General features: G+C 39.1%; 1 protein-coding gene across 1 annotated transcript; it reads left to right on the forward strand.

Annotated features, from left to right (window-relative positions):
- The first annotated feature begins 13,262 nt into the window (after positions 1 to 13,262).
- On the forward strand, positions 13,263 to 18,210 carry LOC127079310 (acyl-CoA-binding domain-containing protein 6). Its single transcript, XM_051019713.1, has 16 exons — positions 13,263 to 13,733; positions 13,813 to 13,894; positions 13,977 to 14,141; positions 14,617 to 14,694; positions 14,818 to 14,922; positions 15,092 to 15,158; positions 15,248 to 15,309; positions 15,517 to 15,656; positions 15,774 to 15,900; positions 16,000 to 16,114; positions 16,281 to 16,369; positions 16,526 to 16,609; positions 16,706 to 17,041; positions 17,144 to 17,659; positions 17,740 to 17,799; positions 17,910 to 18,210. The coding sequence occupies exons 1-16, from the start codon at positions 13,696 to 13,698 to the stop codon at positions 17,988 to 17,990; spliced, it is 2,145 nt and encodes a 714-aa protein (XP_050875670.1). The 5' UTR covers positions 13,263 to 13,695; the 3' UTR covers positions 17,991 to 18,210.
- The last annotated feature ends 166 nt before the right edge of the window (positions 18,211 to 18,376 follow it).

Consider the following 18,376-nt stretch of genomic DNA (forward strand, 5'->3'; position numbering starts at 1 on the left):
GAAACAACAAGAGATTAATTTTCGACCCCTCCCTGCTGAGGAATCAGCAGCGCTTCAAGCTTCTAAAGTGCAGTATCGCACTCAAGGCAAACGACAACGTCCATACTGTGAGCATTGCAATAAGTATGGTCACACTATTGCTACTTGCTATCAGATTCATGGCTTTCCAAATAAGCCACCAAAGAAATCTGAACCACTCTCATCTACTTCCGCTAATCAACTCTCAAGCGCACAATACCAAAAACTCCTATCTCTCTTAGCCAAAGAGGACACTATGGGATCATCTGTGAATTTAGTAGGTACGCCTTTACTTGTGTTCCTTTTTCTTGGATTATTGATTCTGGCGCTTCAAATCACATATGCACATCTCTTTCTTATTTTTCTTCATATTCACTTGTTCATAAAAATATACTTGTTCAATTACCCGACGGCTCTCACGCGTCCGTGAAACACATCGGCAATATTCATTGCTCGCCGTCACTTACACTCACGAATGTTTATCACATTCCATCCTTCAAATATAATCTATTATCTCTTTCACAATTAACAAAATCAATACATTGTGATATTATTTTCTCATCCTCTGGTTGCATATTTCAGGACCGAGCAACGAAGAAGACGATTGGTCGGGGTAGTGCTCGGAATGGACTCTTCTACCTGAATGAAGAACCACCATTAAATAAAGATGACAAGGATCACTATTGCCTTGACCATCCATCCAGTTCTTTTTTTAGTTCTAAGCAATGTAATAAGGCTGACCTATGGCACCTACGCCTCGGTCACCCATCTATTTCCCGCTTTCAATTTATTGTTAAGAACTCTCCAAATATTAATGCGAATAAAGATTTTGTTTGTGACGTTTGTCCGCGTGCAAAACAATCACGTTTACCTTTTTCTTCAAGAACATCATATTCATCTCATTGTTTTGAGTTAATTCATGTCGATATTTGGGGTCCATTCTCTACTCCATCACACAATGGATCACGATATTTTTTAACAATTGTCGACGATTATTCACGATGTACTTGGTTATATCTCATGCAACATAAATCTGAAACATTTACTACGCTAATTCATTTTTTTAATCAAATCAATCGCCAATTCAACACTAAAATTAATAAAATTAATTCCGGCGATGGGGGCATCTTTCTTCCCCAACTTCAAGCTATTCGTTCCGACAATGGTTCGGAGTTTTTGTCCAAACAAATCCAAACATGGTTTTATGATCATGGCATTATTCATCAACGCAGCTGCGTTGCAACCCCTCAACAAAATGGCGTTGTGGTGTAACACCCCGATAATAATAAAATAATTATTTAAATTGAGTTAATAATGTAATTATTAATTTAATTGAATAATTAGAAATTTTATTATTATTATTTTTGGATTATTATTTTGGAAAATATATAAGTTGGATTTAGGGAAATATCCCATTTGGTAAGAAAAGGTTTTACGCGAAACAGAGAACGATCGTGAAAAGGGAAAAGGGCAGAGAAGAGGAGCTGAAGAGCAAAGGTTGGAGAACGAAAACTTGAAGCTCAAAGATTTTGCCGGATTGTTAAGGTAAGGGGGGTTTATCGTCGATTAATGGGTATTGTGGGATAATATGTCATGGGTAGTGATAAGCTGTTGATTGACCCTAATTGGGAATTGTGAATGCTGAAATTTTGTTGGATGAACCGTGTTAGAAGTTGAAATTAAATCGATAATTGAGTCTGTGGTAATTTTCCGATCGTATAGCTTTTTACGGAATCGGATTCGGAGGTCCGGAAGTCCTCCAACGGCGGAAAATACGGAGAATTCTGCTTTCTGCTGTGTGTTAGCGCAGGAACAGCTTTCTGTCTTGCGTTAACCGGTTAACCCAGGGTGTTAACCGGTTAACACTGTGTTGAATTGTGAATTATTGCTGTTTTGTCTGCGTTAACCGGTTAACCCAGGGTGTTAACCGGTTAACACTGTTGTCATTTCTGATATTTGGCTGTTTGTGCTGCGTTAACCGGTTAACCCAGGGCGTTAACCGGTTAACACTGTTAAAAATTGAGACAGAAGGCGTGTTGTGCTGCGTTAACCGGTTAACCCAGGGCGTTAACCGGTTAACGCTGTAGCAGAATGGAAAAATTGTTGTTTTAACTGTTGTGTACCTATGTGAGAGTTGGCCTATGTTGCCTATGACGTAATAGGGATTAATTCCCGCTGTTTTGAGCAGTATAGACATTAGTAGAGTGTGCTAATGTTGTGGTTGTTGTTTGGCATGATATAATGTGCTTTTGTGATAAATTGTGTTGATAATGTGGAATGGTATACATGATGTTGTGAATGTATGCAATTGTGAATAGACTATTCTATGGCTTAGAGTATGAGCATGTGTCTATTCTTGATTATCGTTGATGTTGCATTGCTAGGTGATTAACATGCTTATTGTGGCCTTCGGGTGGTAGCTAATTCCCATGGTGAGGAATTAGTGAGTAAATCATGTTGATTGTTGTTGTTGTTGTTTGCATGCTAGGTGATTAGCGTGCATATCATGGCCCATTTGGGGTGGTAGCTAATTCCCATGGTGCGGAATTAGTGAGTGAGTCACTATGTCTCAAATGAGTGGGACTAGTGAGCTTGGTAGCCGTGCCTGGATTTGGACGGTGAGGTTGAACTATATGTTCACAACATAGTCGGTACCGCATGCATAAGAGTCTCATTGCATAATGAATGTGTGGCATATGATATGAATGGATGTATTCCAGTATCATATGTGTGTTGTGTGTTGTGTGGTTAATGTTGAATATGATTGAGATTTTATGTTGAATATGATGGTTGGATGGATATTGCCGTTGCTGAATGCGTAGTCTGGTTAGGGTGAATTGATGTGTTATTTACTTAGCATTACATGTTGTTCTATAATGCTTATTATATTGATTGAGGAACTCACCCTTACAACTATTTTTCAGGTAACGAGCAGTGAGTTGAGTAGAAGCTAGTGCTATGGAGTCTAGTGTAGTCTCCGTAGTGGGTCGTGCTCTGATAGATGTAACATCGGGATGGGTTGTCTTAACTTGTTTCGAATGTTTTATTGTTGGTTGAGAACCATTTTCCATGTAATGTTTTACATGATTGATGAAAGTATATCCGCTGTGTTTTATGCAATTGCTTAAGTTTTGAATTAATAAAAGAGCATGACCTCTATATTGTTGAACGGTGTGAATATTTTGTGTGACACCCTTCGGGGCGTAATTACTCTGATGAATATATTGTTATTTTAATTATAATATTTTGGGGTATTTAGCAGGGTGTTACATTAGTGGTATCAGAGCATAGTCGGTCGTGTCGAGTCGTAGTTATTCTGTTTCCCCTGTACGGGATAGGTGTTGTGTAACCCTATCAGTACTTATTGTTTAGCTTGTTTGGGTTTTCAGAATAGAGATGGCTGGAAGAGGTAGAGATGATGCTGCGATTGCTGAAGCTCTGGGTATGCTGGCCGGAGTACTTGGAGGGAATCCGAATGTTATGGGAATGGGAGCTGCTCGTCAGTTGAGTGAGTTCCAGAAGAACAATCCTCCAATGTTCAAGGGAGCATACGATCCAGATGGTGCTCAGAAGTGGTTGAAGGAGATAGAGAGAATCTTCCGAGTAACTGAGTGTGCTGATAACCAGAAGGTCAGGTTCGGTACACATATGCTGTCAGAGGAAGCTGATGATTGGTGGGTTGCTACCCGCACTGAGTTGGAAACTACTGGAGATGCTGAGATTTCTTGGGCTGTGTTCAGAGAGAGATTTCTGAGGAAGTATTTTCCCGAGGATGTCAGAGGGAAGAAGGAGATAGAGTTCTTGGAATTGAAGCAGGGTAACAGGTCTGTTACGGAGTATGCTGCTAAGTTTACAGAGCTGTCGAAGTATTACACTCCCTATGCTGAGGCTGCTGGGGAATTTTCAAAGTGTGTGAAGTTTGAGAACGGGTTGCGTCCCGAGATCAAGCAGGCTATTGGATATCAAAGGATTAGAGTGTTTTCTGATTTGGTTGACTGTTGCAGGATTTTTGAACAGGATTCCAAAGCCAGAGCAGAGAGCTATCAGCAGAGGGTTGATAGGAAGGGTAAGAATCAGGTTGATCGTGGGAAACCGTATGCAGCTGGCAAAGGTTTTCAGAGACAGAGTGGGATGAAGAGGCCTAGTGGGGGAGACTCTAGTGCTCCTGCTAAATGTTACAGATGTGGTCAGGCTGGACATCGTATCCATGAGTGTACCAGTAATGAGAAGAAGTGTTTCAAATGTGGGAAAGGTGGTCATTTGGCTGCAGATTGCCGGTTGAAGACTGTGACTTGCTTCAACTGTGGAGAGGTGGGTCATATCAGTCCACAGTGTCCTAAGCCAAAGAAAGAGAATCAGTCGGGAGGCAAGGTTTTTGCTTTATCAGGTTCTGAGACTTTTGCAGATGAGCGTTTGATCCGAGGTACGTGTTATATTAATGGCTTTCCTCTTGTAGCTATTATTGACACCGGTGCTACTCATTCTTTTATATCTGTGGATTGTGCTGTGAAGCTTAAATTAGAGATATCTGAGATGCGTGGAAGTATGGTGATTGATACTCCTGCAAAGGGTTCAGTGACTACTACTTCGGTTTGTTTGAGTTGTCCTTTGAATATTTTTGGTAGAGATTTTGGGATAGACCTTGTGTGTCTTCCATTAGTGCAGATTGACGTTATCTTGGGTATGAACTGGTTGGTGTTTAACCGAGTTTATATCAATTGTTTTGATAAGACTGTGATATTTCCTGAGATTGAGGAAGGCAAGAGTTTGTTTCTATCAGCGAGGCAGGTGAATGAGGAAGTAGCAGATGGGGCAGAGTTGTTTATGCTGTTAGCGACTTTGGAGGCTAAAGATAAACTGGTGATTGGTGATCTAGCTGTGGTGTGTGATTTTCCTGATGTGTTTCCGGAAGAAGTGAATGAATTACCGCCAGAGCGTGAAGTTGAGTTCTCGATTGATTTGGTACCTGGTACTAGACCGATATCGATGGCTCCTTATCGTATGTCTGCTGTTGAGCTAGCTGAATTGAAGAGTCAGTTGGAAGACTTGTTGGATAAGAAATTTATTCGTCCGAGTGTGTCATCGTGGGGTGCACCAGTGTTGTTGGTTAAGAAGAAAGAAGGTACTATGAGGTTGTGTGTGGATTACAGACAACTGAATAAAGTGACGATCAAGAATCGGTATCCTTTACCGAGGATTGATGATTTGATGGATCAATTGGTTGGTGCTAGTGTGTTCAGCAAGATAGATTTGAGATCTGGGTATCATCAGATACGTGTGAAGGCTGAAGATATTCAGAAGACTGCTTTCAGAACAAGGTATGGACATTATGAGTATTCTGTAATGCCTTTTGGGGTGACTAATGCGCCTGGAGTATTCATGGAGTATATGAATAGGATTTTTCATCCGTATCTAGATCAGTTTGTGGTGGTGTTTATTGATGACATTTTGGTGTATTCGAAATCTGAAGAAGAACATGCTGAGCATTTGAGAGTGGTGTTGGAAGTTCTACGAGAAAAGAAGTTATTTGCTAAACTCTCAAAATGTGAATTTTGGTTAGAAGAGGTTAGTTTTCTTGGTCATGTGATTTCAAGAGGTGGTGTTGCTGTTGATCCTTCTAAGATAGAAGCGGTGTCTAAGTGGGAAGCTCCGAAGTCAGTTTCTGAGATAAGAAGTTTTCTTGGACTTGCAGGTTACTATAGGAAGTTTATTGAGGGATTCTCTAAGTTGGCGTTACCGTTGACAATGTTGACCAGAAAGGGGCAAGCGTTTGTTTGGGACTCAAAATGTGAAGAAGGTTTCCAAGAGTTAAAGAGAAGGTTGACTACTGCTCCTATTCTGATATTACCGAGTTCGTCGGAACCATTTGAAGTTTACTGTGATGCTTCATTGTTGGGTTTAGGTGGTGTGTTGATGCAGAATAAGCAGGTTATAGCTTATGCTTCGAGACAACTGAGGATTCATGAAAGGAACTATCCGACACATGATTTAGAGTTGGCAGCTGTAGTGTTTGTTTTGAAGTTGTGGAGGCATTATCTGTATGGATCGAGATTTGAGGTTTTCAGCGACCATAAAAGTTTAAAGTATTTGTTTGATCAGAAAGAGCTGAATATGAGACAAAGGAGATGGTTAGAGTTTCTGAAGGATTATGACTTTGGTTTAAATTACCATCCGGGTAAAGCAAATGTAGTGGCTGATGCATTGAGTCGGAAATCATTACATATGTCTATGTTAATGGTTAGGGAATTGGATTTGATTGAGCAGTTTAGAGACTTGAGTTTGGTGTGTGAGAGTACTCACAATAGTGTTAAATTGGGAATGTTGAAATTAACAAGTGGTATTCTGGAGGAGATCAGAGAGGGTCAGAAATCTGATATGCTTTTGGTTGATAAGTTGACTTTAGTGAATCAAGGCCAAGGTGGTGAATTCAGAGTTGATGAGAATGGTGTTTTGAAATTTGGTAGTCGGGTGTGTATTCCGGATGTTACCGAGCTTAAGAAGAGTATTCTTGAAGAAGGACATCGTAGTGGATTGAGTATTCATCCTGGAGCTACGAAGATGTATCATGATTTGAAGAAGTTATTTTGGTGGCCGGGAATGAAAAGAGAAATTGCGAGTTTTGTTTATTCTTGTTTGACTTGTCAGAAGTCAAAGATTGAGCATCAGAAGCCGTCTGGGCTAATGCAACCGTTGGCTATTCCTGAGTGGAAGTGGGACAGTATCAGTATGGATTTTGTTTCTGGTTTGCCGAAGACAAGTAAGAATTTTGAGGCTATTTGGGTGATTGTTGATAGATTGACGAAGTCGGCTCATTTCATTCCGATCAGAATGGATTATCCGTTGGAGAGACTAGCCGAGTTGTATATTGAGAAGATTGTGAGTTTGCATGGTATTCCGTCTAGTATTGTTTCGGACAGAGATCCTAGATTTACATCGAAGTTTTGGGAAGGTTTGCAGAGGGCTTTGGGAACTAAGCTGAGATTGAGTTCTGCATATCATCCGCAGACTGATGGTCAGACTGAGAGGACGATTCAGTCGTTAGAGGATCTTTTGAGAGCTTGTGTTTTGGAAAAAGGAGGTGCTTGGGATTGTTATTTGCCGTTGATTGAGTTTACCTACAACAATAGTTTTCATTCGAGTATTGGTATGGCACCGTTTGAAGCTTTGTATGGTAGGAGATGTCGGACACCTTTATGTTGGTATGAGTCCGGTGAGAGTGCGGTGGTTGGACCGGAGATTGTTCAACAAACTACGGAAAAGATTAAGATGATTCAGGATAAGATGAGAATTGCTCAGAGTCGTCAGAAGAGTTATCATGATAAGAGGAGGAAATCACTTGAGTTCCAAGAGGGAGATCATGTGTTTCTTCGTGTTACTCCGATAACTGGTGTTGGTCGAGCCTTGAAGTCGAAGAAGTTGACACCTCGATTTATTGGTCCTTATCAGATTTTGGAGAGGATAGGGGAAGTAGCCTATCGTATCGCTTTACCGCCGTCGCTTGCGAATTTGCATGAGGTTTTTCATGTGTCTCAGTTGAGGAGGTACATCCATGATCCGTCGCATGTAGTCCAAATAGATGATGTACAGGTGAGAGATAACCTGACTGTTGAAACATCACCTATGAGGATTGAGGATCGAGAGTTGAAGCAGTTGCGGGGTAAAGAGATTGCCTTGGTGAAGGTAGCTTGGGGAGGACCAGCAGGTGGCAATGTGACTTGGGAACTTGAGAGTCAGATGAAAGAGTCTTATCCGGAGTTATTCGCTTGAGGTATGTTTTCGAGGACGAAAACTCTTTTAGTGGGGGAGAGTTGTAACACCCCGATAATAATAAAATAATTATTTAAATTGAGTTAATAATGTAATTATTAATTTAATTGAATAATTAGAAATTTTATTATTATTATTTTTGGATTATTATTTTGGAAAATATATAAGTTGGATTTAGGGAAATATCCCATTTGGTAAGAAAAGGTTTTACGCGAAACAGAGAACGATCGTGAAAAGGGAAAAGGGCAGAGAAGAGGAGCTGAAGAGCAAAGGTTGGAGAACGAAAACTTGAAGCTCAAAGATTTTGCCGGATTGTTAAGGTAAGGGGGGTTTATCGTCGATTAATGGGTATTGTGGGATAATATGTCATGGGTAGTGATAAGCTGTTGATTGACCCTAATTGGGAATTGTGAATGCTGAAATTTTGTTGGATGAACCGTGTTAGAAGTTGAAATTAAATCGATAATTGAGTCTGTGGTAATTTTCCGATCGTATAGCTTTTTACGGAATCGGATTCGGAGGTCCGGAAGTCCTCCAACGGCGGAAAATACGGAGAATTCTGCTTTCTGCTGTGTGTTAGCGCAGGAACAGCTTTCTGTCTTGCGTTAACCGGTTAACCCAGGGTGTTAACCGGTTAACACTGTGTTGAATTGTGAATTATTGCTGTTTTGTCTGCGTTAACCGGTTAACCCAGGGTGTTAACCGGTTAACACTGTTGTCATTTCTGATATTTGGCTGTTTGTGCTGCGTTAACCGGTTAACCCAGGGCGTTAACCGGTTAACACTGTTAAAAATTGAGACAGAAGGCGTGTTGTGCTGCGTTAACCGGTTAACCCAGGGCGTTAACCGGTTAACGCTGTAGCAGAATGGAAAAATTGTTGTTTTAACTGTTGTGTACCTATGTGAGAGTTGGCCTATGTTGCCTATGACGTAATAGGGATTAATTCCCGCTGTTTTGAGCAGTATAGACATTAGTAGAGTGTGCTAATGTTGTGGTTGTTGTTTGGCATGATATAATGTGCTTTTGTGATAAATTGTGTTGATAATGTGGAATGGTATACATGATGTTGTGAATGTATGCAATTGTGAATAGACTATTCTATGGCTTAGAGTATGAGCATGTGTCTATTCTTGATTATCGTTGATGTTGCATTGCTAGGTGATTAGCATGCTTATTGTGGCCTTCGGGTGGTAGCTAATTCCCATGGTGAGGAATTAGTGAGTAAATCATGTTGATTGTTGTTGTTGTTGTTTGCATGCTAGGTGATTAGCGTGCATATCATGGCCCATTTGGGGTGGTAGCTAATTCCCATGGTGCGGAATTAGTGAGTGAGTCACTATGTCTCAAATGAGTGGGACTAGTGAGCTTGGTAGCCGTGCCTGGATTTGGACGGTGAGGTTGAACTATATGTTCACAACATAGTCGGTACCGCATGCATAAGAGTCTCATTGCATAATGAATGTGTGGCATATGATATGAATGGATGTATTCCAGTATCATATGTGTGTTGTGTGTTGTGTGGTTAATGTTGAATATGATTGAGATTTTATGTTGAATATGATGGTTGGATGGATATTGCCGTTGCTGAATGCGTAGTCTGGTTAGGGTGAATTGATGTGTTATTTACTTAGCATTACATGTTGTTCTATAATGCTTATTATATTGATTGAGGAACTCACCCTTACAACTATTTTTCAGGTAACGAGCAGTGAGTTGAGTAGAAGCTAGTGCTATGGAGTCTAGTGTAGTCTCCGTAGTGGGTCGTGCTCTGATAGATGTAACATCGGGATGGGTTGTCTTAACTTGTTTCGAATGTTTTATTGTTGGTTGAGAACCATTTTCCATGTAATGTTTTACATGATTGATGAAAGTATATCCGCTGTGTTTTATGCAATTGCTTAAGTTTTGAATTAATAAAAGAGCATGACCTCTATATTGTTGAACGGTGTGAATATTTTGTGTGACACCCTTCGGGGCGTAATTACTCTGATGAATATATTGTTATTTTAATTATAATATTTTGGGGTATTTAGCAGGGTGTTACATGTGGAGCGCAAGCATCGCCATCTTCTCGACGTCGCAAGAGCATTACGTTTCCAAGCGAAATTACCCCTTTCCTTTTGGGGTGAATGCGTACTCACTGCCGCTTATCTCATAAACAAACTTCCTACTCCCATCCTGAAATATAAATCTCCTCATCAAATTTTACTCGGTTCTCCTCCTTCATACTCATCACTTCGTGTGTTTGGATGTCTCTGTTTTGCCAAAAATATGAACATTCAACACAAATTCGATGAACGAGCCAAACCCGGTATTTTTGTCGGTTACCCTTTTAATCAAAAAGGATACCGCATCTACGATATGCACACTCGCAAAATATATGTCTCTCGCGATGTTCAATTTTTTGAAACCATGTTTCCATATCACGACCTTCAAACTCCTTCCATCGCTAACGACATAAGCATCAACACTCAAATCCTTGATTGTGAATTTGATGATTCCTCTTCCAACTTATCACCTGCATCAAGTATCTCTCCCGGCATTAGTCATCATGATGACACAATTGTGCCCATTCTCACTCCTCAGGATGATAACTCATCGAATATTCCATCCAATATTCCATCCATTCCTGTAGAAACTCCCCAACAACATTCACCTACAGCGATCAATCCTGCAGAACGTCGTTATCCTCAACGTCTTCGTACTCCTTCTGTTCGCCTCACGGACCACGTATGTGACATTAATAATGTCACATCACAGAGTGCCTTCCCATTAAAGAATTATTTCTCTTTATCCAATTTGAGCACTTCTCATCGAGCTCTTCTTGTTAATATCATTGAAAATAAAGAACCAACATCTTATTCTCAAGCTATCAAATCAGCTGAATGGCGTGACGCTATGGCTAAAGAAATCCACGCCCTTGAATCCAACAACACTTGGGTTTTATCTCCTCTCCCGAATGGCAAAACCGCCATAGGTTGTAAGTGGGTATACAAAACTAAATATCACTCTAATGGTACCGTTGAGCGATATAAGGCACGTTTAGTCGCCAAAGGCTACAATCAAGTACATGGTATTGACTACCATGAAACATTCGCACCGGTTGCCAAACTTGTCACGGTTCGACTACTTCTCTCCATTGCTGCCATTAAAAACTGGCCGTTACACCAACCTGATGTTAACAATGCTTTCCTACAAGGAGACCTTAATGAAGAAGTTTACATGAAATTACCACCTGCCCTTCGCTCATAAAGGGAAACCATGTGCTTGCAAATTAAACAAATCCATCTATGGTCTCAAACAGGCATCCCGTCAATGGTTCTCAAAATTCTCCACCACCCTCATTCAAAAGGGTTTTCATCAATCCATCTCTGATTATAGTCTATTCACTTTCAAAAGTAATCATACGGCTATATTTGTACTCGTTTATGTAGATGACATCATCATCACTGGAAATAACGAAGATGCTATCTCCGACATCAAGAAATTTCTCGCCCAGGCCTTTTCCATCAAAGATCTTGGAAATCTTTCATACTTCTTAGGTATCGAAGTATCACGTTCTAAAAAGGGAATATTCTTATGTCAAAGGAAATATACACTTGACATTTTATCCGACTCTGGTATGACTGGTTGCCGACCATCAGATTTTCCTATGGAGCAACACCTCCGTCTACGGCCCAATGAAGGAAGCCCTCTTCCTGATCCGACAATCTATCGTCGCCTCATTGGTCGTCTATTATATTTAACAGTGACACGGCCCGACATCCAATACGCTGTTAACACTCTCAGTCAATTCATGCAATCTCCATGTACAACTCATCTCGATGCGGCCACACGAGTTCTCCGATATCTTAAGGGGAGTGTCGGCAAAGGCTTATTTCTTTCGGCTTCTAGCTCCCTCAATTTAGTTGGATATGCCGACTCTGATTGGGCTGGTTGTCCTACTACTCGTCGCTCCACTACCGGCTATTTTACCATGATGGGCTCTAATCCTATATCATGGAAAACCAAGAAGCAACCAACAATTTCTCGTTCCTCTGCTGAAGCAGAATATCGTTCCCTTGCAACCTTATCTTCCGAGTTACAATGGTTAAAATATCTTCTCTCGGATCTTGGCATTGATCATCCTCAACCGATCACCGTTCATTGTGATAGTCAAGCTGCTATTCACATCGCCGAAAACCCAGTTTTTCATGAACGCACAAAACACATTGAAATTGATTGTCATTTCGTTCGTGAGAAAATTAAATCAGGTTTTATCAGCCCTTCTTATCTCCGATCTTTTGACCAACTAGCTGACATATTTACTAAACCTCTTGGAGGCGATACTTATAAACGACTACTCGGCAAGTTGGGTGTTCTTGAGATTTCAATCCCACCTCCAACTTGAGGGGGGGTGTTAAGGATAAACACATATTATTCACATTAAAGAAGATCAAACCCAAGCAAACATGTGCTGGCAATGCATATCCATATAGCTGTCAAAGTATATCAGGAAATTGTATCATAATTGTATTTTAAAATAGGATCTCTATTATAGAAAATTATAGACTAGACAATTATAGGTAATTAGTATACAGATTCTTGTATTCTTATATATATATGTACATCATTACAAGAAAAATACACAACAAAAATTCCTTTCTTCACAAAGTATGAATTCAGAGTTTGTTGTGGTGGTTCAGAGCTTCTAATGCGGTGGATAAGAGTGAAAAGTGGAGTTTGAGTGAGAAATGATTTGAATACCTGATAAATGGTATGTTTTCCTCTCTAAATGAGAGAATTGATTGCTAATTGAACGTGTGTGGTTAGGCGTGTGATACGATTAGCCGTTAGATTAATCTAGACGGTTGGGAAAACACTTGCGTGAGCGATTACCTATTTAGAAGAAGAAAAGAGTCCATATATTCTTTGTCAAATGATGCCTCACATCGTTATTGGCCATTCACTTCTTTGGGTCTTGCGGGCGGCATGGAACACCCACCATTTGCCACTAATCTGATGACGTTTAGCCACCACTTAAACAACCATTATGGCCACCCCTAATCACCACTTTATCAATCACCATTATCAACCACAACTAACTAACACTCCGACCATTGTTAATCACCATTATGACTATCGTCGATTGCCACTTCATCCACCTATAATCACCAATCTGACCATCGTCAACCAGCACTATTACTATCACATTTCATCCACGTGTAATCACTCAATCTTACTCTATTGTCAACCACCACTCTAACCACTACCGACCACCATCATCAACTACTACTTCGATCACTTGAAACTATCACGCTAACCATATCGTTCACCACCATTGTCTATCCCTCTAGCCACGATCAATCACCTTTATGGCAATCACCAATCATCAGCGTCCGACTATTTTACACTATTATATTTTTATTATTGCATTTTTAATTCGCATGTAAAAATCTTAAATAACATTTATTTTAAAACGGATGGTACTAGTACTTTCTTGTTGGGATTTTCAACATAGAGATCTTGTCGTCCCGAAACCCATTATTGCATATACTCTAAAATTTCTTTTGCCGTTTCCATTTCTTGTCCATTTTACTTCCCAACTTACTCGACGAGATTCCTTGTCGGTTGTCACTAACTAACTAACACAACGTTGTTGTCTTGTTTTCTAACCATTTTGAGCCTTGGTTGACTTTCAGTTTTCCAACCTTAGTAATATTCCTTTTTCTCCCCTAAATCAAAAACCAACAATCTTACTTCATTACTTACAACTCTGGGGATAATGTTCCTTCCCACTTCCCTTTTCTCTCTGTGAACTGTTATCGGTTTGTTTCTTCTTCTTCTTCATTAACTGTGATTTTTCATGTGATATGTCTAATGTACTTGAACCTACCTCTGATTTCAGCTTTCAACATTAATTTCTAAAAATGTTTGGATTCTCTCGTAAGCACAAGAAACTTGGAAGGTCATGATTTACAATTCTTTTTCTCTTTCTTCATTAGTTTCTTTTCTGTTTATTGATTGATGTGTTATTGTTTTGGTAGAGTGAAGAAGGTTCAACTTTCTGACTCTACACATGGAACTAGAACTCCTATTAGGCACCCTAAACGAAATGGAAACTCTAATGTGAGTTTGTGTGTGTGTGCGTGAAATTGAATTTGAAGCATACATTGACTGTGGTTATTAATAAGTTTTAAGCTTCTTTCAGGGTGACGGAGTTGCCGGGACTAGTGGTCATTCTTCTTCTTCTTCTGAGGAAATTGATTGTGGAATTTCTTCTGCTGCACCTGAGATAAGTAATTGTGCATCAGGTAGTTCAGAGAATTGGATGGTGTTGTCAATTGCAGGAGATAAGCCCGTTCCTAGATCCTATGTATGCAATTATATATGATTCTTTTTGTTTTCGTTGCATGTTTGGATTAATTTATTTGTGTTAATCTATTGGTATAAACACTTGTGAGACTGTTTGGAAGAGAACTTATGACGTTTCTATAAGCACTCTTTAGGATTGGTTGCGAAAAAACAACTTAACTTATAACTTATATGATAGTAGTTTGACTTTATATCATCTTTTGTCATAGAAGTAACATATGCATAAGCACACTTATATGATAAACCCTTAATTATGTTGTTTGTCCAAATAGGCCCTGGTGTCTATTTGGATTGACTTAATTGAGTTTATCAATTGGCATTAACACTTTTGAAAGAGCTTATAGAAACGACTAATAAGGCGTCCATAAAATGTTTTCAACTTATTTTTATATGTTCTTTAGGATATGTTATGAAAACAGCATATAGCTTATATAAAAATAATTTGACTACTGAACTATTGTTATTCATTGGAATAGCATGCAGCATGTGTTATTGAGAATAAGATGATTGCGGTTGGTGGTGAATCTGGGAATGGATTGTTAGACGACGTGCAGGTGAGTGAGATGACATTTCTAGTTTTGGAATTGAGAGATTGTTGTTTCTATATGAGCATTAATATTAATTTCTTATTTCGTTGTTGGCTCATCACATCAACATACTATTCATTATATTGCCAGGTTCTAAATTTTGACACATTTTCATGGACCACAGTGTCGTCCAAGCTATACTTGTCACCAAGTAGTCTTCCGTTACAGATTCCAGCTTGCAAGGGTCATTGTTTGGTACATTTAAATTTACGCTTTTAGCCATAATTGTTTGTATTCTGATATGTAAATTTTGAGGCTGGTAGAGATGCTTACGAATGCAACCGGTCTAATTTCATTCAGAATTGACGTTAGTTTTCCAATTTGTATATGATACTAAAATTTTGTGACCTTCAACTTTGACTAGGTTTCTTGGGGAAAAAAAGCACTCCTCGTTGGAGGGAAAACAGACCCTGGAAGCGACAAAATTTCTGGTTCAACCCCATGTCACTTGTATATGTAATAGCATTGTCCTGATTCATGCCGTGGAGTTCTTCTAACTGTCTTTTTTTGGCTTTTGTAGTATGGGCGTTTGACACAGAGACCGAGTGCTGGTCGCTCATGGAACCAAAGGGAGACATACCGGTAGGAATATTGAAAGTGGAAATTTTTGTTCTATAGTGTAGACAGATGATCTTGGGGATTGTTTCTTTAGATTTGCATAATCCAACTATTAGGACATGTGCTTTTCGATTGCGATTTGCATATCATGCCCTATCGATGTAGCATAATTTGATTTCGTCCACTGAAATCTCTTTAGGAAGTGCTGACCAAAGATTTTGTTCTTGGCAGAATGCTCGCAGTGGTCATACAGTTGTTAGGGCTAACAGTACTTTGATATTGTTTGGGGGAGAAGATTGCAAAAAGAGGAAATTGAATGATCTACATATGTTTGATCTCAAGTCCTTGACATGGCTTCCACTTCATTGCACGTAAGCATTTATGAATTTTTTTATTCTTTGTTTAGAAAAGGTCGGAAACTAAAAGTTAAGTTTCGACTTTGATGGAAATATCTACTCAGAAAAACCCTGATATAAATGTACTTGCAGAGGCACAACACCTTCTCCGAGATGCAACCACGTTGCATCTCTTTACAATGGTAAAATTCTTTTTCTATTCGGAGGAGCATCAAAATCTAGGACCTTGAATGACTTGTACTCACTCGACTTTGAAACGGTGCGTGAGCTCTCCATATATCATGACGAAACTTAATGATTTCCAATATGCAAATTATATATTCGTTCATTACATAATTAGATGAAAATATTATCGCAGATGGCATGGTCAAGAATAAAGGCGCGCGGTTTCCATCCATCACCAAGAGCTGGTTGCTGTGGTGTTTTATGCGGCACTAAGTGGTATATTGCAGGTGGTGGAAGCAGGAAAAAACGTATGTCTTAATACAGCCACAAGAATTTGCTCATGTCTCTCATTTCTTTATTCGTTTCTTTCAATACTAACCTACAAGGAGAAATAGTGAAAATGATTATATATTAATATGCATAGAACTTAATCTCTGCAATTTATTATTTCCTCTAATTCCTCTATATTTGCAGGACATGGAGAGACTTTGATATATGATATTAAAAAAAGCGAATGGTTTCTAGAAATTGCATCTCCTCCTTCTTCTATCACTACCAACAAGGTGAACATTTTATCTTTCCTTTCGCGTATCATTCGTCTATCGCTAGCCTCCTGCTGTTAATTGTACTGTTTATGCACTCATTAACACTTAACAGTGATTTTCCTCAATGTATAAGATTGTTTAAAAGCATACTTGTGATTTCTGTTGTATTGGCAGGGATTTAGCTTGGTTCTTGTGCAGCACAAGGAAAATGACTTTCTGGTTGCATTTGGGGGATTGAAAAAAGAGGCATCGAATCAGGTTTAACCAATGTTTAAAGAACCTGTATGAGTACGAGTTTTCTTTCTTTTAGTTGAACTTTTGGGTTTTAACCTTTTTTTTTCTTGGCCGTGACAGGTGGAAGTGTTGAAAACAGAAAAAAACGAATCTGCTTCCAGAAGACAACCGACGACCACCAAAGGTTCAGGATCTATACTTGAAAAACATTCATCATCCACTCAACATAGAAATGACTCTTCCCAGCGTTTCATCGACTCTATTGTTAGACAAAATCTAGTATCTGCAATTGAACATGGTTCTGAAAGGAAATCTCTGTCAGAAGCTCGGTCTGTACAAGATTCTGGTTCTCTCTCTACCATCATCTCCCTTCACAGTCAATTTGATCCTGATTTAGAATTCAATGTAGATGATAGGGGTGACAGGCATTCAGAAGATGAACGTTCTTTCCCTCAAGTAAAACAAAACGTTTTATTTTAATCTGTTTGTTTAATCATTTTTTGTCTGATGAATAAATCCTAATAGCATTTTTTTACCACCTTCCTGCATATACTTCAGGTAGCAGATCAAAGAACAAATCAAAATGACCATGGACATCAGATGAACACAAGAGGAGCCAATATCAACATGGAGGAACAGGTTTTATCATCTGGAGATTTGATTCAGAAAAATCTAGGTTATGGAAATTCCATGATAGATAGTGATCACGAGTCGTTCCATGAAAACGTTAAGTCAGGAACACTATCTACTGCTTCGAATATATACAATCATTATGAAACTAAACTGTCCTCCCTAACAAGAAAATTTGGCATTCTGGAGGCACAATTAGCTACTTCATTAGAAAGCAAAGAAACTGCTGAGAAAAATTTAGCGTCCGCATTTGAAAGCAAGCAAGAGACGGATAAGAAAATGGCCGACACGCTAAAGGAGATTGAATTGCTGAGAGAGAAGCTGGTTGGTGCAGAGTTAGCTCAAGAAGAGGCTAACAACCTGTCTAACATAGTTCATTCTGACAATGTAAGGCTCGAACATGACGTGGCTTTCCTCAAGGCTGTTTTAGATGATACACAAAAGGTATATATATGACATTCCGTTTTGCGGTATTATTTGTATACCGGTAAAATGCTAGTACTGACCGAGTAAACTCTTGGTAGGAATTGCACTCTACAAGAGGAGTTCTTGCAGGAGAAAGAGCCAGGACATTCCAGTTACAGGTACATTCTTAGATTGATTACAAATATTTGCTTTTCTTGTCATAAAGTTGGATGTTTTTACCATACATTGGATTTCTTAAACCCGGTTGCAATCTTTGTTGGCTGCATAGGTTGAAGTTTTTCACCTCAAACAGAGACTGCAGTCGATGGAAAATCGAGCACCTACTCGAAGGAAACCTTTTCATGTGTAGTGAGGTGTCCTCAACGGTCAAATATAACAATCAATTTCTGCAAAACAAAAATGAACAGACAAAGCTTCTGTAAGGGAAGTGCATTTTGAGGATGGTATTTTGAGAAATAGAATGTTTATTTGATACAATATAAAATGTATTTATATAAAAGTGTAAATTTGAAATGATTTATTTAATTGTAAAATAAAAAATAATTATATAAACTCAATTGTATTATGGATGGCGAAACGGACCGTCCGCCCTGCCCTGCCTCGTCTTAAGTCCGCCAAAAAAAGAGTGGGACAAAAAGTCCGTTAAGTGAAATTGGATATAAAAATTTGTCTGTCTATGTTTTTTTAGATTTTTATTTTATTTTTTTAATAGATTGAAAGTTTTTTTTTTTTTTA

This window comes from Lathyrus oleraceus, chromosome 1 (assembly GCF_024323335.1).
Source record: "Lathyrus oleraceus cultivar Zhongwan6 chromosome 1, CAAS_Psat_ZW6_1.0, whole genome shotgun sequence".
NCBI lineage: Eukaryota > Viridiplantae > Streptophyta > Magnoliopsida > Fabales > Fabaceae > Lathyrus > Lathyrus oleraceus.

Coding starts and splice junctions, on each gene's coding strand:
- LOC127079310 (XM_051019713.1), top strand. CDS start 13,696: ATGTTTGGATTCTCTCGTAAGCACAAGAAACTTGGAAG. Junction 13,895..13,976: donor AACGAAATGGAAACTCTAAT/GTGAGTTTGTGT, acceptor AGCTTCTTTCAG/GGTGACGGAGTTGCCGGGAC. Junction 15,310..15,516: donor AACCAAAGGGAGACATACCG/GTAGGAATATTG, acceptor TGTTCTTGGCAG/AATGCTCGCAGTGGTCATAC.